The 25,706-nt window shown below is 41.8% G+C and overlaps 1 protein-coding gene across 3 annotated transcripts in view; it reads left to right on the plus strand.

Annotated features, from left to right (window-relative positions):
• LOC134343478 (flavin reductase (NADPH)-like) overlaps window positions 1-23,305 on the plus strand; it is a 35,278-nt gene extending 11,973 nt beyond the window's left edge. For all 3 annotated transcript variants that reach the window (XM_063042194.1, XM_063042196.1, XM_063042195.1), the window contains 4 exons: window positions 8,282-8,424; window positions 8,599-8,800; window positions 11,112-11,279; window positions 21,666-23,305. In XM_063042194.1, the coding sequence (XP_062898264.1) occupies window positions 8,290-8,424; window positions 8,599-8,800; window positions 11,112-11,279; window positions 21,666-21,823 (663 nt within the window). In that variant the 5' untranslated portion in view covers window positions 8,282-8,289 and the 3' untranslated portion in view covers window positions 21,824-23,305. The remainder of the gene's footprint in view (window positions 1-8,281; window positions 8,425-8,598; window positions 8,801-11,111; window positions 11,280-21,665) is intronic.
• Window positions 23,306-25,706: the final 2,401 nt, after the last annotated feature.

Consider the following 25,706-nt stretch of genomic DNA (forward strand, 5'->3'; position numbering starts at 1 on the left):
ATATAGGCTTTCCTTTGTTCTGGAAGTTTTTTTTTTGCATATTTGGAATCTGAAAAAAATTACTTTCAAACGGATTGATTTTAGTGTGACAGAAATATCACAACTATTTTTCAAAACACAGCCTGGCATTATTTAAATTTGAAAGGGGCACAGTGAGGCAGTTATAGTGTGTTATTAAAAGCAATGCAGAGAGAAGAGCATGTGATAAGTGGATGAATTCAATCAGAGAAGCTAATTTAGAAGAAAAATCATGATCTCACTACTATAGGGATTATTTGAATGTTCATTAAATCTTTTCCACAAGATGGAAAATTAGATAAAATGTTTTTTAATCAAAGAGAGAAAATTAATTCCATTTTAATGACCAATCTGTTTGAAAGGTTTTTTTCAGACTTCCATCCATATACAGTATATCCCTTTATTTGGCTCCCATTAGTAGTTTCCTATCTATCAATAATTACCTTTGGTCCGAAATTTCCAAACCCATTCTGACATATTGGTATCCCGACCAATGGGGGAAAATGCCTGCCCGTAGGGCAGGTTGTCTGTGGGAAAGTGATGAATGGAAATGTTGGTGAGGGCTGAATTGTGTAACAAATGTATGTCAACAAGTCAAAGAGATTAATACCTCTTCTGAATTTGATGTCTAGGAGCGAAACAAACTGCAGAATTGACTATGCAAGGACTAGATCTTAAACTAGTGCCTGCTAGTTTGTATTATTCTGCAATATATTAATCCATTCAGGAGTAATTATGAATGGAGTAATACATAACAGATATAATTGCCAATTCAAGTGCACCTCAAATCTAACTTGTAAGTAGCATAGAAATACTACCATCAAAATGGGAACCTGTAATACTGCATGTTTTATTTCAGCATTTATAATTCAGTATAGTATCAAATATTACATTAGTTTAATATTCAGTAGTTTCTTCTATCAATCTCAAATTTTGTTTGATAAGGGGTGGAAGACAAGACTGTACCAAAAGCATATCTTTCAGATCTGTCAACACGAGGAATCTGACACCCCCAGCCTCCCTCCTCCCCCCTCTGATCCCAGCTCTCATCCGTGCCAGGTCTTTACCATCCCCTCTGACCTTCAACTGTCTGAGGCAGAATGCTCTGTCCTCAGTAAGGGCCTCACCTTTGTCCCCCTTCGCCCACACCTCAGCGAGTTCTGCGTTCGCCATGATGCGGAACTCTTCTTCCGCCGTCTCCGTCTCCGAGCCTACTTCTTCGGCAAGGACTCTTCCACCCCCACCGATGACCCCTTCTCCCATCTTCAACCCTCCTGCTCTTCATGGACACCCCGCTCTGGTCTTCTGCCTGCCCTGGATCTCTTTATTGCTAACTGCCGATGGGACATCAACCGTCTCGACTTCACCACACCTTGTTCCAATTCCAACCTCACTCCTTCCGAACGCTGTGCTCTCCACTCCCTCCGCACTAATCCTAACCTTATTATTAAACCCGCTGATAAGGGGGGTGCTGTTGTAGTCTGGCGTACTGACCTCTACCTTGCCGAGGCACAGCGACAACTCACGGATACCTCCTCTTATTTACCCCTCGATCGTGACCCCACTAAGGAGCACCAGGCCATTGTCTCCCACACCATCACCGACTTTATCCGCTCAGGGGATCTCCCATCCACTACTACCAACCTTATAGTTCCTACACCTTGCACTTCCCATGTCTACCTCCTACCCAAGATCCACAAACCTGCCTGTCCTGGCAGACCTATTGTCTCAGCCTGCTCCTGCCCCACTGAACTCGTTTCTGCATAGCTCAACACGGTTTTATCCCCCCTCGTTCAATCCCTTCCTACCTATGTTTGTGACACTTCTCATGCTTTTAAACTTTTCGATGATTTTAAGTTCCCTGGCCCCCACCGCTTTATTTTCACCATGGATGTCCAGTCCCTATATACTTCCATCCCCCATCAGGAAGGTCTCAAAGCTCTCCACTTTTTGGATTCCAGACCTAATCAGTTCCCCTCTACCACCACTCTGCTCCGTCTAGCGGAATTAGTCCTTACTCTTAATAATTTCTCCTTTGGGTCCTCCCACCTCCTCCAAACTAAAGGTGTAGCTATGGGCACCCGCATGGGTCCGAGCTATGCCTGCCTTTTTGTTGGCTTTGTGGAACAATCTATGTTCCGTGCCTATTCTGATATCTGTCCCCCACTTTTCCTTCGCTACATCGACGACTGCATCGGCGCTGCTTCCTGCACGCATGCTGAGCTCGTTGACTTTATTAACTTTGCCTCCAACTTTCACCCTGCCCTCAAGTTTACATGGTCCATTTCCGACACCTCCCTCCCCTTTCTAGATCTTTCTGTCTCTATCTCTGGAGACAGCTTATCCACTGATGTCTACTATAAGCCTACTAACTCTCATGGCTATTTGGACTATTCCTCTTCTCACCCTGTCTCTTGCAAAAATGCCATCCCCTTCTCACAATTCCTCCGTCTCCACCGCATCTGCTCTCAGGATGAGGCTTTTCATTCCAGGACGAGGGAGATGTCCTCCTTTTTTAAAGAAAGGGGCTTCCCTTCCTCCAGCATCAACTCTGCTCTCAAACGCATCTCCCCCATTTCACGTACATCTGCTCTCACTCCATCCTCCCGCCACCCCACTAGGAATAGGGTTCCCCTGGTCCTCACCTACAACGCCACCAGCCTCCGGGTCCAACATATTATTCTCCATAACTTCTGCCACCTCCAGTGGGATCTCACCACTAAGCACATCCTTCCCTTCCCCCCCCCCCGCATTCCGCAGGGATCGCTCCCTACGTGACTCCTTTGTCCATTTGTCCCCCCCATCCCTCCCCACTGATTTCCCTCCTGGTACTTATCCGTGTAAGCGGAACAATTGCTACACATGCCCTTATACTTCCTCCCTTACCACCATTCAGGGCCCCAGACAGTCCTTCCAGGTGAGGCAACACTTCACCTGTGAGTCGGCTGGGGTGATATACTGCGTCTGGTGCTCCCGATGTGGCCTTTTATATATTGGCGAGACCTGACGCAGACTGGGAGATCATTTTGCTGAACACCTACGCTCTGTCCGCCAGAGAAAGCAGGATCTTTCAGTGGCCACACATTTTAATTCCACATCCCATTCCCATTCTGACATGCCTATTCACGGCCTCGTCTACTGTAAAGATGAAGCCACACTCAGGTTGTAGGAACAACACCTCATATTCCGTCTGGGTAGCCTCCAACCTGATGGCATGAGCATTGACTTCTCTAACTTCCGCTAATGCCCCACTTCCCCCTCGTACCCCATCCGTTATTTATTTATATACACACATTCTTTCTCTCTCTCTCCTTTTTCTCCCTCTGTCCCTCTGACTGTACCCCTTGCCCCTCCTCCTTTTCTTTCTCCCTGGACCTCCCGTCCCATGATCCTCTCATATCCCTTTTGCCAATCACCTGTCCAGCTCTTGGCTCCATCCCTCCCCCTCCTGTCTTTTCCTATCATTTTGGATCTCCCCTTCCCCCTCCCACTTTCAAATCTCTTACTAGCTCTTCCTTCAGTTAGTCCTGACGAAGGGTCTCGGCCTGAAACGTCGACTGTACCTCTTCCTAGAGATGCTGCCTGGCCTGCTGCGTTCACTAGCAACTTTGATGTGTGTTGCTCTTTCAGATCTGTGCTGTGGATACTCACCAACAGGATTTGAATTGATACTTCGCAAACTCATTACACCTAGAGTATTTGAAGCCAATTAAGTTCACTTTTGTTTCAATCAGTCTGGCCTTTCCCTAAAATTAAAATCCAAAGGTGAATGGACAGTACACGACCATAAGACAAACAAACAGAATTGGGCTGTTCGGCCCATTGAGTCTGCTCCGCCATTTGATCATGTATGATTTATTTTCCCTCTCAACCCCATTCTCCTGCCTTCTCCTTTGATGCCTTTATTAATCAAGAACCTACTAACCTGCACTTTAAGCATACCTAATGACTTGGCCTCCACAGCCATCTGTGGTAATGAATTCCACAGATTCAACACCCTCTGGCTAAAGAAAATCCTCCTTGTCCCTGTTCTAAAGGGACATCCTACTATTCTGAGGCTGTGTCCTCTGGTCCTAGACTCCCTGACTGTTAGAAACATCTTCTCCATGCCCCCTCTGTGTAGGCTTTTCAATATTTGGTAGGTTTCAAATGAGACCTCCCCCTTATTCTTATAAACGTCAGAGAGTACAGGCCCAGAGTCATCAAGTGCTCCTCATACATTAACATAGAAACATAGAAAACCTACAGCACAATACAGGCCCATCGGCCCACAAAGCTGTGCCGAACATGTCTTTACCTGAGAAATTACCGAGGCTTACCCATAGCCCTCTATTTTTCTGAGCTCCATATACCTGTACAGGAGTCTCTAAAAAGACCCTATCGTATCCACCTCCACCACCATTGCCGGTAGCCAATTCCACACACTCACTACTTTCTGCGTTTTTTAAAGAAAAACACTTACCTATTACATCTTCTCTGTACCGACTTCTAACCAACTTAAAACTGTGCCCTCTTGTGCTAGCCATTTCAGCCCTGGGAAAAAGCCTCTGACTATTCACACGATCAATGCCTCTCATTATCTTGTACACCTCTATCAGGTCACTTCTCATCCTCCGTCACTCCAAGGGAAAAAGGCTGAGTTCACTCAACCTATTCTCATAAGGCATGATCCCCAATCCAGGCAACATCCTTGTAAATCTCCTCTGCACCCTTTCTATGGTTTCCACATCCTTCCTGTAGTGAGACGACCAGAACTGAGCACAGTACTCCAAGTGGGGTCTGACCAGGGTCTTGTATAGCTGCGACATTACCTCTTGGCTCTTAAACTCAATCCCACGATTGATGAAGGCCAATGCACTGTATGCTTTCTTAACCACACAGTCAACCTGCACAGCAGCTTTGAGTGTCCTATGGACTTGGACTCTAAGATCCCTCTGATCCTCCTGATCCTCTGCACTGACAAGAGTCTTGCCATTAATATTATATCCTGCCATCATATTTGACTTACTAAAATGAAGCACTTCACACTTATCTGGGTTGAAATCCATCTGCCACTTCTGAGCCCAGTTTTGCATCCTATCAATGTCCCGCTGTAACCTCTGACAGCCCTCCACACTATCCACAACACCTCCAACCTTTGTGTCATCAGCAAATTTACTAACCTATCTCTCCACTTCTTCATCCAGGTCATTTATAAAAATCATGAAGAGTAGGGGTCCCAGAACAGATCCCCAAGGCACACCACTGGTGACTAACCTCCATGCAGAATATGACCCGTCTACTGCCACTCTTTGCCTTCTGTGGGCAAGCCAGTTCTGGATCCACAAACCAAAGTCCCCTTGGATCCCATGCCTTACTTTCTCAATAAGCCTTGCTTGGGGTACCTTGTCAAATACCTTGCTGAAATCCATATACTCTACATCTACTGCTCTACCTTCATCAATGTGTTTAGTCACATCCTCAAAAAATTCAATCAGGCTCGTATGGCACGACCTGCCTTTCACAAAGCCACGCTGACTATTCCTAATCATATTATGCCTCTCCAAATGTTCATAAATCCTGCCTCTCAGGATCTTCTCCATCATCTTACCGACCACTGAAGTAGGACTCACTGGTCTATAATTTCCTGGGCTATCTCTACTCCCTTTCTTGAATAATGGAACAACATCTGCAACCCTCCAATCCTCTGGAACCTCTCCCATCCCCATTGATGATGCAAAGATCATCACTAGCGGCTCAGCAATCTCCTCCCTTGCCTCCCACAGTAGCTTGGGGTACATCTTGTCCAGTCCCGGTGACTTATCCAACTTGATGCTTTCCAAAAGCTTCAGCATATCCTCTTTCTTAATATCTACATGCTCAAGCTTTTCAGTCTACTGTAAGTCATCCCTGCAATCGCCAAGATCCTTTTCTGTAGTGAGTACTGAAGCTAAGTACTCATTAAGTACCTCTGTTATCTCCTCTGGTTCCATACACACTTTTCCACTGTCACACTTGATTGTTCCTATTCCCTCACGTCTTATCCTTTTGCTCTTCACATACTTGTAGAGTGCCTTGGGGTTTTCCTTAATCTTGTCCGCCAAGGCCTTCAAATGGCCCCTTCTGGCCATTTCTTTCTTAAGCTCCTTCCTGCTAGTCTTATAATCTTCTGGATCTCTATCATTACCTAGCTTTTTGAACCTTTCGTAAGCTCTTCTTTTCTTTTTGACTAGATTTACAACAGCCTTTGTACACCACGGTTCCTGTACCCTACCATCCTTTCCCTGTCTTATTGGAACGTAACTATGCAGAACTCCACGCAAATATCCCCTGAACATTTGCCACACTTCATCTGTACATTTCCCTGAGAACATCTGTTCCCAATTTATGCTACCAAGCTCCTACCTGGTAGCCTCATATTTCCCCTTACTCCAATTAAATGCTTTCCCTGGATAATTAATTCACATAAACCTCCTCTAAACCCTCTCCAATGCCTGTGTATCCTTTCTTAGATTTGAGGCCCAAAGCTGCTCACAATACACCAAGAGTGGTTTGACTTATAAAGCCTAAAAATTGCAGCCTTGCTTATAATGTATATTCTAGTCCTCTTGAAATGAATGCCAGCCTTGCATATGCCTTCCTTATTATTGACTAAATCTACAAGTTAACCTTCAGGAAATTCTGTTGCACCTCCAATTTCTGAATTTGCTTCCTGTTTAGGAAATAGTCCATGCTTTTTTTCCTTCTACCAAAGTGCATGACTGTACACTTCCCTATACTGTATTCCATCTGCCACTTCTTTGCCCATTCTCCTAACTTTCCAAACTCCTCTGCAAACTCCCTGCTTCCTCAACGCTATCTGCCTCGCCACCTATCTTTGGATCATCCACAGATTTGCCCACAAATCCATCAATTCCATCAGCAAGGTTATTATCATGTAATCCAAAAAGAAGCAGTCCCATCACTGACCTCTGTAGGACACCATTAGTCACAGGCAGCTAACCAGAAAAGGCACTCTTTGTCTTCTGCCAGTTAGTCAATCTTCTGCCAATACTAGTATCTTTCCTATAATACCATGGGCTCTTAACTTGTTTGCAACCTCATGTGTGGCACTTTGTCAAAAGATTTCTGAAAATACAAGTAAATAACATCCACTGACTCTCCTTTGTCTATCCTGCCTGTTATTTTCTCAAAGGTTTCCAACAGATTTGTCAGGCAAAATTTCTCCTTAAGGAAACCATGCTGACTTCAGCCTGTTTTATTGTGTGCTCCCCCATGTACCCCAAAACGTCATCCTTAATGTTGGAACCTAACATCTTGCCAATACTGAAGTCATGCTAACTGGCCCTTCTTCTTCCTCCCTTCCCTTCTTAAAAAGTGGAGTGACATTTGCAAATTTTCCAGTCCTCCAGAATCATTCCTGAATCTAGTGACTCTTGAAAGATCCATTGCTAATGTCTCCTCAATCTCTTCAGCTACCTCTTTCAAAAACCTGGTGTGTAGTCCGTCTGGTCCAGGTGACTTGTCTAACTTCAGACTGTTCAGTTTCCCAAGCACCTTGCCCCTAGTAATTCTGACTACACTCACTTCTGTCCTGACATATTCTGATTTCTGGCATGCTTCCGGTGACTTCTATAGTGAAGACTGGTACAAAATTCTTGTTCAGTTCATCCTCCATTTCTTTATTCCCCATTACTACCTCCCCAGTGGCATTTTCCAGTGGTCTGAAGACCCCTCTTTTCTCTCTTTTACTCTTTGTATAGCTGAAAAAATTAGTGGAATCTTCTTTTATATTATTCCTAGCTTACCTTTATATTTCTTCTTATCGGTTTTAGTTGCTTTCAATAGATTTTTTTAAAAGCTTCCCAATCCTCCAGCTACCCATTCATTTTTGCTAGATTTTATGCCTTTTTTTTTTGCTTATATGCTGCCTTGCCAGCCACAGTTGCCTCATACTTCCTTTAGAACACTGCTTCTATGGGATGAACCAACCATGTGTCATCCTAATTACTCGCAGAAACTCCAGTCATTGCTGCATTACTGTCATCTCGCTGGTGTCCCTGTTCATCCTGCCAGTATCTTGGACACCAGCATCCTGCAGCTCCCAGGCTGCTTCTGGCAACATACAAGTACTATGATGAGAACGTGCGAGTGCTTGGCTAGATTCTGTATTGAGAGAATATGTTCGGAATTCACAACAAAGTTATTGGTCTGTAAAACTGCATTTGTAATTATGAATATCCACATCTGATGATTATGTGACTTAACTGTTTGTCTCTTTTAGACTGAAAAATGAAACTCTTGGTGTTTGGTGCCACAGGACAAACAGGCCAGTTTCTAGTGAGACAAGCTCTGCATCAGGACCATGTGGTGACAGCTGTTGTAAGAACTCCTAGCAAGCTTGCTATTCAGCATGATAACCTGAAGGTAGCTGCTAGTGTGTAGAATCATTTTGTGTTACTCCTTAATAAAATCAACATTTACATATTTGGATTCTTAAACAAGAAAATTATATCAAATTTATTATACTTTCAGTTCCCATCTGACAACTTGTAGCCTGACACAAACTTTTTCTTCTACATTTTATGAATTCTTTTGCAGGTTGTAGAAGGAAATATCTTCTCACCAGAGAGCCTTGCGAAACACTTTAATGAACAGGATGCTGTTCTCTCCTGTCTTGGTTTCCCAATAAGCGTGTTTTCTCAAATTACTGGATATACGGAATCAATGAAGGCAATTGTTGCTTCAATGCGCCTGGCAAAAGTGAATAGAATTATAGCAATGACATCCTGGTACACGCAAAGTGAGTCCTTGGATATATATATGCATAATGAAAACTGCTTATGTAAGCATCTCAGAACAGAATAATAACACTATTGCTTTTAAGAGATTGAGAATAGAATGTGAATGTTTTATTATAAGTGTGAATATAGGAGTTATAATTGAAATTGGAATTTCAGAGAAGAACTGGATAGCTGCTTGTCCTAGTCCATTTATCCATATCCTTTAATTCTTCTTCACAGGAGGATACCAGTTGATTTTAGTTCCTTGTACTTTAGCTGGAAAGTTGAGGATCAATGGGGAGTTAATTGAGAGAATGCCCTCGGTCAGAAACATGACTTTGGAGCATCCACAATACAGAGTTGTGTTTTTTTTTAATTGTGTAGAGACTTTGTTCATTGACATGATTGAAGGTTTAAAATGGTGCTCTTCATTGCAGCATCATCTCTGAGGCCTGACATGGTCATTCCATTGGAAACCTTAATGCTGGAGGTCACCGTAGAAATGCTTCATGAGCATTGGTCCTGAACATAAGAATACTTGGAAACCAGGGTGAGAAAGAAAAATTGGCTTGATGGTGGGAGGCATAACGTGGTAGAAGTTTGATTTCTGTTTGGCACACAGATTGCTGCTGTGTCCTTCATTATTCATTATATATGTTAAAAGAATTGGAAAAGTGTGCTGGTGGCACGATTAATAAGTTTACAGGTGACACCACAATTGATGAACAGTGTAGAAAGTTGTCTAAGGTTACAACAGGATAGAGATTAACTGAGGAATGGGCAAGGGGATGGCTGATGGAATTTAATCTGTACAAGCGTGAATTTATGCATCTTGGGAAGTTAAACCAGGCTGCGACTACACCGTGAATGTCAGGGCACTGCAAAGAGTTATTGAATAGCAAGACCCTGGGGGTACAAGGACATACTGTAGTTCCCTGTAAGTGACAACATTGGTAGAAACTGTAAGGTATGGCATTAATTGGCCGAGGTATTGAATATAGGAGTTGGGGCATCATGTTACAGTCGTGCAAAATGTTGGTTAGATTGTACTTGGAACATTGTCTTCTATTCTGGTTTCCATACTGTGAAGAGGGATGCGACTAAGCTAAAAAAAAATTCACAGAAATGTCACCTGTACTGTAGAGAGATTGGATAGGCTGGAGCTATTCTCCCTGGAGCAGAGACGTCCAGGAATGACCTTACTGAAGTTTATAAAATCACCAGTGGCATAGATGATGTGGCTGGACACAGGGAAAGGGACAGTCGAAAACCAGAGGGCTTGGGTTTAATGTGAGATGGGGAAGATTGAAAGGGGATCTGAGGGGCAGGTTTTCACACAGTGTGGTAGGTGTATGGAATGAGGTGGTAGGGGCAGTTGTAATTACTGAATGTCATTTAAAGAATGTTTGTACTTGTATTGGAAGAGTTTAGAAGGATATGTGACAAATAAGGCAAGATTAGATAGGAATCTTGGTTGGCATGAATTTTGGGCCAAAGAACCTGTTCCTGTGCTGTTTAACTCTATGATTCTGTTAATCAACAACACTGATCTAATTCCCCAGATTTTTATCTAATGTCCTCTCATACATGTTCTCTTCAGGTATTTACATTATACCCTTCTACAGAGAGTGAGATTCACTTGATTTCTGTAATATTTGATGATAATTCATGCCATGTGTTAATTTCCCCTGTGGCTGATAATATTTTTATTACATCCATTTCATTTTAGTCATAATCTTAATTTGTGTTTCATTATCCAAATGTAGTTTGACTTCGTATGTTTTCAAACTCTCAGTATTCCAAATAAAGGATCTCCCCCTTCCTCCAGTGCTTGGACTTCACAAACAAGAGAAAATCTGCAAATGCTGGAAATCCGAGCAACACACACAAATTGTTCCTCCAGCATTTTGTGTGTGTTGCTCTGAATTCCAGCATCTGCACATTTTTTTCTTGTTTGTCAGGACAAAAGCTGAGTTAATGTTTCCACTAGTTGGGGTTTCCAGAGCAGAGCTAGAGTCTCAAGTTGAGGGCAGAGATGAGAATTTCTTTTTCACCAAAATGATAGTAGCTTTTTAGAATCCTATACTCTGGACGGCAATGGAAACATTGTCACTGAGCATTTCTAAAATGGAAGTCAATAGATTTTTAGATATTAAAAGAATCCAGGGACTTGGGGCTAGTTCAAGAACGTGGCAATATAGTAAATGATCAGGCAAGATCATATTCAATGGTGCAATATGTGTGAGAGATCAAATTCTGTTTCTGTTCTTAAGTTTCAATAAAAAGAAAGTATTGTGGTCCTTATTCAATGTAAGCAGTGTTATTTTACAGCTGAGAGTTCAGAAAAGGCCTCCTCGATGGTGCGATGGATGCTAATCCCCATGATTCGTACCATACTGAACAACATGTATGAGATGGAAAATTATTTGAACAAGGAGTGTGAGGATCTTGATTGGACAACAGTTCGACCACCAGGACTTCAGAATGCTCCAGAAACAGGTTCAAATCCTTGTTTTTTCCAATTTCTTATACTTTTATAAGATTATCCTGTAATGGATATCTAATTTCAATTCCGGGATGGGCACCTTATCAAAAATTTGTGATTTGTTCATATATTTAAGAGTAAAACAATGAAGTTGTGATTCTGATATACAGTTAGCAATCCTTTTCCCAGATTTGAGAATGAAATAAATTTGTATAATTCCTGTCAGTGATGACCTCCTGTGTATAATTTTCACTGCAATAGCAGAGTTTGGCAGGAATTAAGGAGTATTAATTGGGAACACCTCTTCTCTGGCAAGTCCACATCGGACATTTGGAGGGTGCTTAAAGGTCAATTGCACAAAGGAAAGGTACGTTCCTGTCAGAAGGAAGGATGGGGATAGAAAGACGAGAACCGTGGATGTCCAGAGAAGTGGTGAATTTAGTTAAGAAGAAAAAGGAAGTGTGTGAAGCTTTGGAAGTTAGGATCAAACAAAGCAAATGAGGAACATAAAGGAGCCAGAAAAGAACTGATGAAGGGAATTAGGAAAGCCAGGAGGAGCCTTTAAAAGTCTTTGGCAAGTAGAATTAAGGTGAATCCCAAGGTATTCTATACATACATTAAGAGAATGAGGATAACAAGGGAGAGGATGGGACCACTCAAGGATAAAGGGGGAACATTTGCTTGGATGCAGAGAATGTGAGTGAGGTACTTAATGAAATACTTTGCTCCAGTATTTACCAAGGAAAAGGATATGGAGGACCAGGAGACCAGAACTGTATGTATAAATACTTTAGGGAGGAGGAAATGTTGGGCCTCCTTATGAGTATTAAAGTGGCTAAGTCCCCGGGGCATGATGGGATTTGCTCGGGGTTATTGAAGGCGGCGAGAGATGAGACTGCTGGGCCCTTGACCAGTTTCTTCGTGTCCACTCTAGGTATAGGCAAGGTCCCGGAGGACTGACTAGTGGCTAATGTTGTACCTCCATTTAAGAAGGAACAAGGGAAAATCCTAGGAACTATAGACTGATGTAGGGATTTGTAGGGAAATTGCTGGAGAAAACTCTTAGGGATAGGATATGCGAGCATTTGGAAAACGATGGCCTAATTAGGGAGAGCCAGCATGACTTTGTGTCTGGCAGGTCATGTTACCAACTTGAGTGAGCTTTTTGACAAGGTGACGAGAGAGAGATTGATGAGGTTAGAGCAGTAGATGTTGTCTACATGGACTTAGTAAGGTGTTTGACAAAGTTCCTCATGAGAGAGGCTAATCCAGAAGATTAAGATGCACGAGGTCCACAGTGAATTGGCTGTTTGGATTCAGAACTGGCTTGCACATAGAAGACAGGGTAGTGGTTGAAGGGACTTATTCAAACTTGAGGTCTGTAATTAGTGAAGTTCTGCTGGGATCTGTGCTGGCAACTCCTCTGTTTGTAATCTATATACATGATCTGAATGAAAATGTAGATGTGTGAGTTAGTAAATTTGTGGTAGATACCAAAATTTGGGGAGCTGTGGATATGTAGAAGACTGGCAAAGGATACAGCGCAATGTAGATCAGTTGCAGATATGGGCAGAGAAGTGGCAGATGGAGTTTAACCCAGATAAATGTGAGGTGTTGCACCTCAGTAGGGCAAATACAAGGAGACAGTATGCTGCTAAGGGCAGTGTTGCTGAGCAGAGAGATCTTGGCATCCAAGTTCATGGCTCCTTGAAAGAGGCTACACAAGCCAATAAGATGGTTTAAAAAGGCTTATGGAATGCTTGCTTTTATTAGTCGAGGCATTGAGTTCAAAAGTAAAGGGGTTCTGTTACAACTCTGTAAAACGCTAGATTGTCGGAAGCTGAGGGGACATCTGACAGAGGTTTACAAATTATGTGAGGCATAGGTAGGGTGGACAGAGAGTATCTGTTTCCCAGAGTAGAAATGCCTAAACCAGAGGGCATGCATTGAAGGTGAGAAGGGATATGTTCAATGGGGATGTGAGGTGTAAGTTTTTTCACTCAGAGTTATGGATGCCTGGAATGCATTGCCTCATATGGTAAAAGATTTTCCTCCTTTTTCTTCCTCTGTGGAAGACCCCTGATCTGCAACTGTGACCTATGATTTTAGATCCTTCAGGGCAAGGAAATAATCTCCATGCATTTCTTCAGTCAGTCCCCCTGTGAATCTTGTAAGTCTGAATATGGTCACCCTTCATACTTCTATAAGTAGAAGCCAACCTTACTTGTTTTCTTGTAGTACAACAAGCCTCCATCTCAGGAAGTGCCCTCGTGGGATATATACCACAATGCCTCTAAGGCAAATGCTGTACTTGATACTTCATGTGCACATGCAACAAGGCATTCTTGCTTTTATACTCTAGCTCTTTTCACTTCTTTTGCTGATTGCTTGCTGTACCTGCAGGTTTCTGCACCTTAATCTATCAGTACCCCAAGACCCTTCCACTGACTCACAATTACAACTATTTTATAGTTTGAAATATACTTGTTTTGCTGTTCTCACCATCAAAGTGAATAACCTGACAATTCCCACTGTCTCTCACTCATCCCATGCACTCATTTAACCTGCTTGTATTATTTTCTAGAATGCTTGCAAACTCCTCCCTGCCCGTTTCCCTCTCCTTTTCGGTTGCATCAGCACATCCTGTGCTGTCTTTTCACCTTCATGAATAGTGCAGAATGGCATAGCTCAGAGACTGAGGTTATTCTTTAAAATACTCCAGTTGCAACTGCAACTCGTGACACTGAATAATAATCTACTGGAAGAATTTTTCTTCAGTTTGGTTATTCCTCAAGTTTGTCCATTTAGAGCTATAATAGCTGAAATGGTGGTACAATGCACAGTTTACAGCACACACAGAAAATCGTAGTGAAACACAGATGATACAAGTATACCAGGTGAGCTGGATAAAATGTGCTTAATCAGGCACACCTTCACTGTGAGACCATGCCTCTGGATGAAGCAGGAATGGACGTGGTTGCTAGCCATTACTTATCAATAGAAACCCAAGGTGCTAGATGATCCAAATGTGTGATAGTAGTATTCCAGGAATTCTTGTAGTTAGTTGAATCTCTTATCTGATATGATCTAACATTTTTGAAACTGGATTTTATCAAGGAATCATGGTTGTCAACACCCCAGTGTGCAGACTGATTTTCTTATAACAGTCTGAATCAGTCCTTCTGCAAGAGCTTTTTAAATCAATTCGATTGGCTTTATAATTCAGATGAACTAATTAAAAATTTTGAGACAATTCATCACTGGAGCCTAACTGGAATGAAACTGCTTTTGTGGGCCAGCTGGTGGCACAATGACATCAGCACCGGACTCTGGAATGGAGGTTCCCAGGTTCGAACTCAGTCGGGTCCACTCCCGAGTATGCTTTCCATCCGTGCTGGGTTGAGTGTTGAGATCGCAACTCGACCTTGTAAAATAAAGGGAAAAATACTGCGAAATGTCTGTGTGAGGAGTGGCCCGCCACACAGTCTCTCTCTCTCTTGCTCCGCACCTTGTAAAGGCATGAAAAAGACATTGTCCCACCAACATCGCACGCACACTCCGAAAGAAAAAAAAAGAAACTGCTTTTGTGATAACAATTCATGAAATTTCTGACTGGTTCCATGAAAAAAAAAGAACACTAGGGCAGATTTTAACATGACAAACTGGCAGGGAACTGACAGCATCAGATATGAATTCTGTTTATCCACTCCCTAATTTTACAATGTATTTGAAATTAATGCAAACTAAAATGGAATGGAATGTGGAATGAGCAGAGGCTTGGATCCTATACAGGTCCACCAGGCAAAGATACTTTAAGCAGCCTACCCAACACTTCATATTCCATCTTGGCTGTCTCCAATCTGATGGCACAAATACCAATTTCTCTAGCATCTGGTAACCACTCCTGTTTATTTTCTTCTTGTCTGACCAGCCCCAACATCCCTTCTTTTCCCTTGCACACACCCTCCATCTGCCCATCAGTTACACATCCCTCCTTCCTGTTCTCCTCCTCACCTTTGCTTTATTCCATGATCTGCAGTCCTCTCCTATCAGATTCCACCTTCTTTAGCTCTTTGCCACTTCCACCTATCACCTCCCAGCTTATTACATCATTCCCACTTTCAACCCCTGACCCCCACCCCTTTACCTGTCCAGCACCCTGTCACCTGGATCCAGTCCATCTATCACTCACCAACTCTTATTCCACTCTTCCCTTCTCCCTTTGAAACTGGCTATCTCCCTTCTTCCTTTCCAGTCTTGATGAAGGGTTTCAACCTGAAATATCGATTGTTCATCGATAATGATGCCATTAGAAGGAGATGTCTGATCCTTGGGTTGTGATTCTAAATTGGAGAAAGGCCAATTTTAATGGTATGTGTGGATTGCGACGGGTTGTTTTCTGGCAAAGGTGTGCTTGGTAAATGGGAGGCCTTCAAAAGTGAAATTTTGAGAGTAAAGTGTTTGTATATTTCTGTTAGAGTAATAGGCAAGGATAACAGGTTTGGGGAACTTCGGTTTTCAAGAGATATTAAGAAGGAAAAAAGTGTAGGCAGGAATAAACAAAGGAGATACTTGATAAGAAATGCAAGGGAACACTAAAGAAGGAATCCAGGAGGGCTAAAAGACGGCATGAGGTTGCTGTAGCAGATAAGTTTAAGGAGCACCCAGGGCATGCCCTTTTCTCACTGTTACCATCAGGTAAGAGGTACAGAAGCCTGAAGGCACACACTCAGCGATTCAGGAACAGCTTCTTCCCCTCTGCCATCTGATTCCTAAATGGGCATTGAAGCTTTGGACACCGCCTCACTTTTTTAAATATACAGTATTTCAGTTTTAGCACACTTTTTAAAAAACAAAAAATCTATTCAATATATGTAATTGATTTACTTGTTTATTTATTTATTTTTTCCTTTCTGCTAGATTATGTATTGCACTGAACTGCTGCTGCTATGTTAACAGATTTCACATCACGTGCCGGTGATAATAAACCTGATTCTGATTCTGAGATGTATTTAGAGCAAAAGGATAGGAAGGGAGAAAATTGGTTGTCTTGAAGATCAAAGTTGTCATCAATGCGTGGATCTGAACGAGATGGGGATGAATCTTAAATAGATTTTTTTGCATCTGTATTTACTCAGGAGATGGACACAGAGTTTGTAGAAGTGAAGAAAAACAGCAGTGAGGTCATGGACCATATACAGATTATGGAGGAGAATTTGCTGGTTGTCTTGAGACAAATTAGGGTGGATAAATCTCCAGGACCTGATAACGTGCTGCCTCGGACCTTGTGGGAGGTTAGTGCAGAAATTGCAGGGACCGTAGCAGAGGTATTTAAAATGTCTTTAGCCACAGCTGAGGTGCCGAAGGATTGGAGGAAAGCTAATGTTGTTCCATTGTTTGAGAAGGCTCTAAGAATAAGCTGAGAAATTATAGCTGGTGAGCCTGACATCAGTAGTGGGTAAATTATTAGAAGGTATTCTAAGGAACTGGATGTACAAGTATTTGGTTGGACAGGAACTGATTAGGGATAGTCAAAGTGACATTGTGTGTGGTGGTCTTGTCTAAACAATTTCACAGTGTTTTTTTGAAGAAGTTACCAGGAAAGGTAATGAAGACAAAGCAGTGGATTTTGTCCACATGGACATTAGCAACATCTTTGACAAAGCCTCGCATGGGAGGTTGGTCAGGAAGGTTCAGTCACTTGGCTTTCAGAATGAGGTAGTAAATTGGATTTGACATTGGCTTCATAGGAGAGGCCAGAGAGTGGTAGTAGATGGTTGCCTCTCTGACTGGAAGCCTGTGATTAGAAGTGTGTCATAGGGATCAGTGCTCAATCCATTGTTGTTTGTCAATTACATCAATGATCTGGATGATAATATGGTAAACTAGATCAGCAACTTTGCAGATGACACCAAGATTGTGGGCATAGTGGACAGCAACAAAGGCTATCAAAGCTTGCAGTGAGATCTGGATCAGGTTTAAAAATGGGCCGAAAAATAGCAGATGGAATTTAATGTAGGCATGTGAAGTTTTGCACTTTGAGTGGACAAACTAGGGTAGGACTTGCACAGTGAAAGGTGGGGCTCCAAGGGGTGCAGTAAAACAGAGCGGTCTGGAAATGCAGATCCATAATTCTTTGAGAGTGAAGTCATAGGTAGATAGAGTTGTAAAGAGAGCTTTTGCTACATTGACCTTCATAAATCAAAGTATTGATTACAGGAGTTGAGAAGTTATTGAAGTTGCATAAAATGTTGGTGAGTCGAATTTGGAGTTGTGTGTGCAGATCTGGTCACCTACCTAGAGGAAATATGTCAATAAGATTGAAAGAATGCAGAGAAAATTTACAAAGATGTTGCTGGGACTTGAGAGCCTGAGTTATAGGGAAAGGTTGATGAGGTTGGGATTTTATTCCCCAGAGGGTAGGAGAACGAAAGGAGATTTGAGAGATGTACAAAATTATGGGGAGTATGGCTAATGTAAATGCAGGCTTTTTCCACTGAAGATGGGTGAGAGTAGAACAAGAGGTCATGGGTTAATGGTGAAAGGTGATCATGAGGGGGAGCTTTTTCATTCAGAGGGTGGTGCAAGTGTGGAATGAGGTGCCATTTGAAGTGTGGCTGTGGGTTTGATTTCAACACTTGAGGGGAATGTAGAGGGATGTGGAGGATTATGGTGCGGGTACAAGTCAATGGGACTGGGCAGACTAACAGTTCAGCATGGACTAGAAAGGTCAGAGGGCCTGTTTCTGTGCTATGTTTTGAATGTTGGTCCAGATTTTCAGCATCTGCAGTGTGTTGTGTACTCAGCACATTAACTCTGCTCCCAGCTGCGTGAAGGTAGTTGGGAAGTTTCCAACAGGCTCCAGATGTACAACCTTCACACATAGTGCTCTACATAGGAAAACACTGGTGGCAATGCATGGAACTGCCAGCATTTCTCTGCAAAATATGGCCCTATGTAACACAGTCACCATTCGGGCACACTACTAATCTGAATGTGGGAAGAGGAAAGGAATTGTATGCGGGGATCCAGAGAGCAATCAGTAGCTTAGAATCTGGATTTGCAAATTAACCAAATAAATATAAATTTATCTTCTGGACTTTCTATCTCTAAGGTGAGTAGAAAAATATCATAGCATTTCATGTTCTTGACTGTTCTAAAGGGAGAGTGAAGATTAGGATTGCTGTTTCAGTCAGAAAAAAGTAAAGTACATTTTTCTAGCAATGTATATAAGAAACCATTGCAAATCAGTGGTTGGAGTAACTGAAATGATGAGCTACATGATGGTTTTTGTCCATATCATCTTCTGTGTAGGAATTGGTTCGATGGTGTGGTTATCTCAGAAAATGCTGATTTCCTAAAATAAGTACAAGCTATGGTTAAAGCCCACCTTTACTCTGCTTGGTCAAAGTGTACACTGCCACTTTACTCAAGACTCCTGCATATTTGAGCGACTCCCAGTCTACATTTACTGTGAAGATCATCCACTCCTGATTTGGTTAGGCTGCATTTTTTTTCCTGCAGAAGGTTGTCACCATTTGTGAGGTGAAAGTTCAATACCCACAGATTGAGTTGTATTTGGTCACAGCCCCCACTTCTGGAAGCATTTAGTCATTGCAACTTGATCTACTGTCAGTCAAAGTAAAGTTTATTATCAGAGTACATACATGTCGTCATTGTTTTTCTGCAGGCAAAATTAGCAAATCTATAGAACAGTAACTATAAACAGGATCAATGGACAACAAACTGTGTAAATGCAGGGATAAATAAATAACAAGAATTTAGAATTTATTTAAAATCTTACATCCATCCCACAACGTGAGGGAGTAAAAATCTTTGCATTATGACTCTGTTGCAGTGTACAGACTTGTGAATTTAAATGTCTAATGGCTTGAAATAACAAGATAAGAACCCTTAAATTAGTGTAGCTATACCCTTCGGTTCTAGAGCCTAATGGCTGAGGGGTAGTAAATGTTCTTAGACCTGCTGGTGCATGTCCTGAGGCACCTGTAACTTCTGCCTGATAGCGGCAGCAAGTAAAGAGTGTGGCCTGGGTGGTGAGGATCTTTCAATTGAATTGACTTTATTACTTACATCCTTCATATACATGAGGAGTAAAAATCTTTACATTACGTCTCCATCTAAATGTGCAATGTGCAATTATAGTAATTTATAATAATTATTATGTACAACAGGATAGTCAATACAACATAGAAATACAGCTGCATCAGCAGAATTAAACAGTTTGATGGCCTAGTGGAAGAAGCTCTTCCAGAGCCTGTTGGTCCTGGCTTTTATGCTGCGGTACCGTTTCCCGTATGGTAGCAGCTGGAACAGTTTGTGGTTGGGGTGACCTGGGTCCCCAATGATCTTTCAGGCCCTTTTTACACACCAGTATTTGTAAATATCCTGAATAGTTCACATGTACAGATGTGCTGGGCTGTCCGCACCACTCTCTGCAGAGTCCTGCAATGGAGGGAAGTACAGTTCCCATACCAGGCAGTGATATAGCCAGTCAGGATGCTCTCAATCGTGCCCCTATAGAAAGTTCTTAGAATTTGGGAGGCCATACCAATCTTCTTCAGCTGTCTGAGGTGAAAGAGGTGCTGTTATGCCTTTTTCACCACACAGCCGGTATGTACAGACCACATGAGAACCTTGGTGTTGTTTATGCCAAGCAATTTAAAGCTGTTCACCCTCTCAGCCCCAGATCCATTGATGTTTATTGGGGTTAGCCTGTTTCCATTCCTCCTGTAGTCCACAACCAGCTCCTTTGTTTTTGCGACGTCGAGGGAGAGGTTTTCTTGACACCACTGTGCCAGGATGATGACTTCCTGTCTGTAGGCTACCTCATTATTATTTGAAATTAGGCCAATCAGTGTAGTGTTGCCAGTAAATTTAATTAGCAGATTGGAGCTGTGGGTGGTGATACAGTCATGGGTATACGCAGAGTAAAGGAGAGTAATGGATTGTGCTTTCCTACGGCAACGTTTCATGTAGATGTGCTCAATTGTTGGGAGGGTTTTACCCGTGATGTACTGGGCCGGATCCACTACCTTTTGCAGGATTTTCCGCTCAAAGGCATTGGTGTTCCCATACCAGGCCGTAATGCAGCCAGTCAGCACACTTTCCACCCCACACCTGTAGAAGTCTGCTAAGGTTTTTGATGACATGCTGAGTCTCTGAAAACTCTGAGGTAGCAATGTTCTTGTGCTTTCTTCCAATTATATTTATATGATGGGTCCAGGACAGGTCCTCTGTGATAGTGACACCCGGGAATTTTAAAGTTACTGACCCTCTCCACCTCTGATCCTCTGGTGATTACTTGCTCATGGACCTGTGGTTTAACTGTCCTGAAGTCTACAGTCAGATAGCCATCAGGTTCCTGAATGTTTTCCTTAATTGCAAGTGCCCCATTGTAAGTATGGTTAAATTCCCTTGATGTTGCAGATCATATATTTTGCTCAAGCAGATGTGAAGAGTGCAGCTCTCCCTGGGATAGTCTATTTGTTGAGAGTTTGTGGCTTGTTGATCTTTTCCTACAGATGAACTTTCATGATCAGTTACCCATATTTAGCATTACTATGGCCTGCCACAAATTGCCCAGTTAATAGATGCAAAGAAGGCCCTAAATGCTACATTGCATCTGTGTTGAGCGGAGTGAAGAAATGAGCAGAGCTGCTAATAGAACTATAAACTGAAAACAATTGAGAAAATCTGCAACACGTACAAAATGCTGAAGGAACTCAGCAGGCCAGGGAGTATCCGTAGAGAAAGAAATTACAGTTGATGATTCAGGCCAAAACTATAAACTGGCTTTATTTCATTGACAATTGAATCATGAAGATGCCAACTAAGGTGAAGACCAAGAATTTGATTGTATCTCCTTTGTATATGCTGCATTGCAGGCGATCATGAGGGTGATTCCTCAGAAGACCTTTTTCACTCGGGACACCAGATCATACAGCCATGCACAAACAATAACTCGTGTTCTGGTCCACTTAATTAGTAGGGTAATTCACAATTTGTGAAGGGTATGAGTAAAGACACCTGAACAAAATGCACAGCAGTGATATAATCCTGTCCATTTATCTGGATACATTATAAATCTTTGGGGAGTATTGTAGGGATTGTAAGAACACCAATAGCTATTCACCCACATGCAGTACTTTGTTACTGAATTTCTCCCGGAATCCTGGTGTGCAACCATGAAATCTGTAAATAGGCATTGTTAATTTTAGCCCTCAACCTCTTGTATTCTATCAAAAATTGATTTAAGATGATGCATAAAATAAATGTGCATATGCTTTCACAATGGGATTATCTGTGTATTTCTATATATTCAAAAATACTAAATATTATTCAGTAATTCTTATTTATTCCTCCTTTTTTTTTAATAGATAAAGAAATATTAACTCATGACGGCTACTTTGTTCCGGATCAGGATGGAATTCCCATTACAAATTCAGTGACACGAGGAGATGTAGCTCGCTTTATGCTTTCGCAGCTTAATGTGGATTCATGGGTGAAGAAGTCTGTGGCCATGGTAACAAAGTGAAAGATAATTCCTACACTTCAACATTAACGTCTTTTCACTATTGCTTAAAGTGGTTCTCCTTAAACATACAAGAGACAATACGACGTGTTACTTTGCATGTAGCCAGGAATTACATGATTAACCCAAGATCTAAGTAGGTATTTACGTTAATCTCTAGTTTATTTATGTATAGCTTTGGCTGCATACAGTTACAGAATATTTTTTGGGTTAGCAACGCAAAATCTAGCAGGTGTTTATTCATCACTATTGGGATAGTTAGTACTAGTTGGTCTTGCTATATTAGTATAAAACAGCAAGGAATTTGAAAAGCTAATGATATGACACTACCTGATTTTACAAACAGTTTTGAGTGATTTAATGACAATAAATGAATTAATTATCAAACTAGTTGGGGGTGTCATGGTAGCGTAGTGATTAGCACAGAGTTTTACAGTACCAGCGGCCCAGGTTCAATTCCTGCCGCTGCCTGTGACCTCTGGGTCGGTTTCCTCTGGGTGCTCTGGTTTTCTCCCACAGTCCAAAGATGTACCGGTTAGTAGGTTAATTGGTCATTGTAAATTGTCCCATGATTAGGCTAGGGTTAAACGGGGAGATTGCTGTGTGGCGCGGCTCAAAGGGCCGGAAGTGCCTATTCCGCGTTATATCTTAATAAATGAATAAATAAAATAATTGCATGAAGGGATTCAGATGTATTCAGAGAACAATTGGTCAAGTAAAGAAATAATAAGTAATGCAGATGTACTTCATCTGAACCTATATATAATCTGTATCAACCTCGATGTGTTGTAGATTTGCCATTGATTCTGTCAATGCATTACTTAATCAATATTAACAAATTAATCACTGACAATTTAAAATAGAAGATAATAGTGATGTACAATAGATTCCTAATGTATAGTAACTTTCAAAGTTGAAGTGTTTTATACATTCAGGCTGGGGATTGAAAATCTGTACATACTGAGTTTCTTTTTAAATCCAATGAATACTTTCATTGCACACATCTATTATATAGTTAAAAATGTGAGTTAGTAATGTTTTAAAGATGTTCATAATTGGTTTTTAAGATCTGAATACTAATTTAGGTTAAACTGAAACAAGGTATGCATCTTAAAATCAGGTTGTATTTTATTTGGCAAATTTAGCATTGTCCCAAAGTTGAAACCGCTCATCATGGATGTTAAATTTGGAGTGCAAAATGGTTGTGAATTATAAATTGACTATTATCTCCAGGCATACCACTTGGCTTTTATCCAAAGTCAAGTTGAAACAAAATTCGGACAACAGCATCAGTACTAAATCATAACATAACGTAAGGGCATGTTACCTTGCACTAAATATTGTTGCAGTACTTTAATAACTGTATAAATGTTAAAAAGATTATGCATTGTTACATTAAACTGCTGTTTTGCTAAATGCAGTGTTAAAGAAAAATCTGGAATTTTTACAGTGAATATGATTTTAATAAAGATATTATTTGCAATAAAAGGAAGAATGCAGTCTGACAGTTAAATGATGAAGATCTTAATATGTTCCCTAAACAATAGAATTACATCAACAATATCATTCAGGTTACAGAGAGTTTGGAAAATACACTTTCCTGTAAATCTCATTTTATAATTTTATATCTGCTTTCAACATAATTCATAATGGCTTGGAATAACACTGCAAACTAAGCATTAACCTACAGTCTTTAGTTTTTAGCAATGAAGGATCTTGGTGCTGATTCTTTTATATAAAAAAAAGAAACATTTTTCCAGGAAATTCCGATTTTTTTTCGAGGAAATTCCCATTGATGCTGGATTTCTCGTGGATTTGGTAGAAAATTGAGGCAATTCCAAGCACCAACATTGGGAAATTTGCCATCTGAATCTATATCAGGTTAGATGGAGTGCAGGAATCGTTATTCACTTTTATTTAAATTCTTTAAATTTTGTTAATTGATGGACTTTTTGAATTGTTTTTGAATGCAGTGACATTCAGAAACACCATGATTTTTGATAGGTTTGTCAACTAGATAAACTAAGACACAACCTTCCAGCAGGTATTTTACCAGCTATTTAGTGAGTGAAGTTACTCGCAGCATTGCACTACCCTACTCAATTCTCTGGCACTGCACAAACCAGCATTACCATCTCCCCACCATTCTTCCTGTTCGTAATGCTTGCTTGCTAATGAGGATTAGGGCTGCTTCTGCCAGGAGGTTGACATCGGGTCATCGACCCTGATCGAAGGCTAAGCAGGTGCTTTGCATTGCCCAAGGGTGACCTGTGGGCTAACGGAGGGAAGGGGTGCCCTCCTGTGATAGAGATATACCTCCACCCTGCCACCCCATTATCAAGTGTATAGCATCCAAATCTGTTGATTTACAAAGTTGGGTTGGAAGGAAGGCTGTGAGGAGTATATAAAAAGATTGCAGAAGGGTGAAGAGAATGGGGGTGGTGGGGGGATATGAGCTGAAACATTTGAAGTTGCCTCCTGTAGTGGCAAAACTGATCCAAAATCAACGCACAACAATTTCCACCCGCCTGCGACTGCCACAGAGTTGTTACACCTGCACGGCAATCTCTCAGCTCCAATGAAATGATTGTTCCAAGGAGTTAAATCCTTTATTTCAGGGGTCCCCAACCTTTTTTGCACCGTGGACCGGTTTAATATTGACAATATTCTTGCAGACTGGCCGACCGGGGGGTGTTAAACACGACGAGAGTATAAGTGATAAGTCAACTATAAGTCACTTATAAGTGGCTAATACATTCAATTTCGTTTCTAAAGGGGTAACGAATTTAATATTAAACACACAGTGCATATTTTCCTCTCATAAATATAGTGATAAATCAATTATAACAGTGGTCCCAAACCTCCAGGCCGCAGACCGATACATTGCCGCGAAGAATGCAGCGGTAAAGCGATAGTCAGAACGCAAACACGAGGAAATCTGCAGATGCTGTAATTTCAAGCAACACACATAAAAGTTGCTGGTGAACGCAGCAGGCCAGGCAGCGTCTCTAGGAAGAGGTACAGTCAACGTTTCGGGCCAAGACCCTTCATCAGGACTAACTGAAAGAAGAGCTAGTAAGAGATTTGAAAGTGGGAGAGGGAGGGGGAGATCCAAAATGATAGGAGAAGACAGGAGGGGGAGGGATGGAGCCAAGAGCTGGACAGGTGATTGGCAAAAGGGATACGAGAGGATCATGGGACGGGAGGCCTAGGGAGAAAGAAAGGGGGAGGGGTGAAGCCCAGAGGATGGGCAAGGAGTATAGTGAGAGGGACAGAGGGAGAAAAAGGAGAGAGAGAAAAAGAATGTGTGTATATACATAAATAATGGCTGTTGTATGAGGGGGAGGAGGGGCATTAAAGGAAGTTAGAGAAGTCAATGTTCATGCCATCAGGTTGGAGGCTACCCAGGCGGAATATAAAGTGTTGTTCCTCCAACCTGAGTGTGGCTTCATCTTGACAGTAGAGGAGGCCGTGGATAGACATATCAGAATGGGAAAGGGACGTGGAATTAAAATGTGTGGCCACTGGGAGATCCTGCTTTCTCTGGCGAACAGAGCGTAGGTGATCAGTGAAACTGTCTCCCGGTCTGCGTCTGGTCTCGCCTATATATAGAAGCCGCATCAGGAGCACGGGACGCAGTATATCACCCCAGCCGACTCACAGGTAAAGTGCTGCCTCACCTGGAAGGATTGTCTGGGGCCCTGAATGGTAGTGGGGGAGGAAATGTAAAGGCACCCAACACATCTTTAAGAAAAAAGCTGAAATAAACAAGCTAATTGATTAGGTGCCGGGCAGCACCTAATCAATTAGCTTGTTTATTTCATCTTTTTTCTTAAAGATGTGCTGGGTGCATCCCGGCTACCGCTGTACCACTGCATTCTTCGTG

The sequence above is a fragment of the Mobula hypostoma genome, chromosome 3 (genome assembly GCF_963921235.1).
Source record: "Mobula hypostoma chromosome 3, sMobHyp1.1, whole genome shotgun sequence".
Taxonomy (NCBI): Eukaryota; Metazoa; Chordata; class Chondrichthyes; order Myliobatiformes; family Myliobatidae; genus Mobula; species Mobula hypostoma.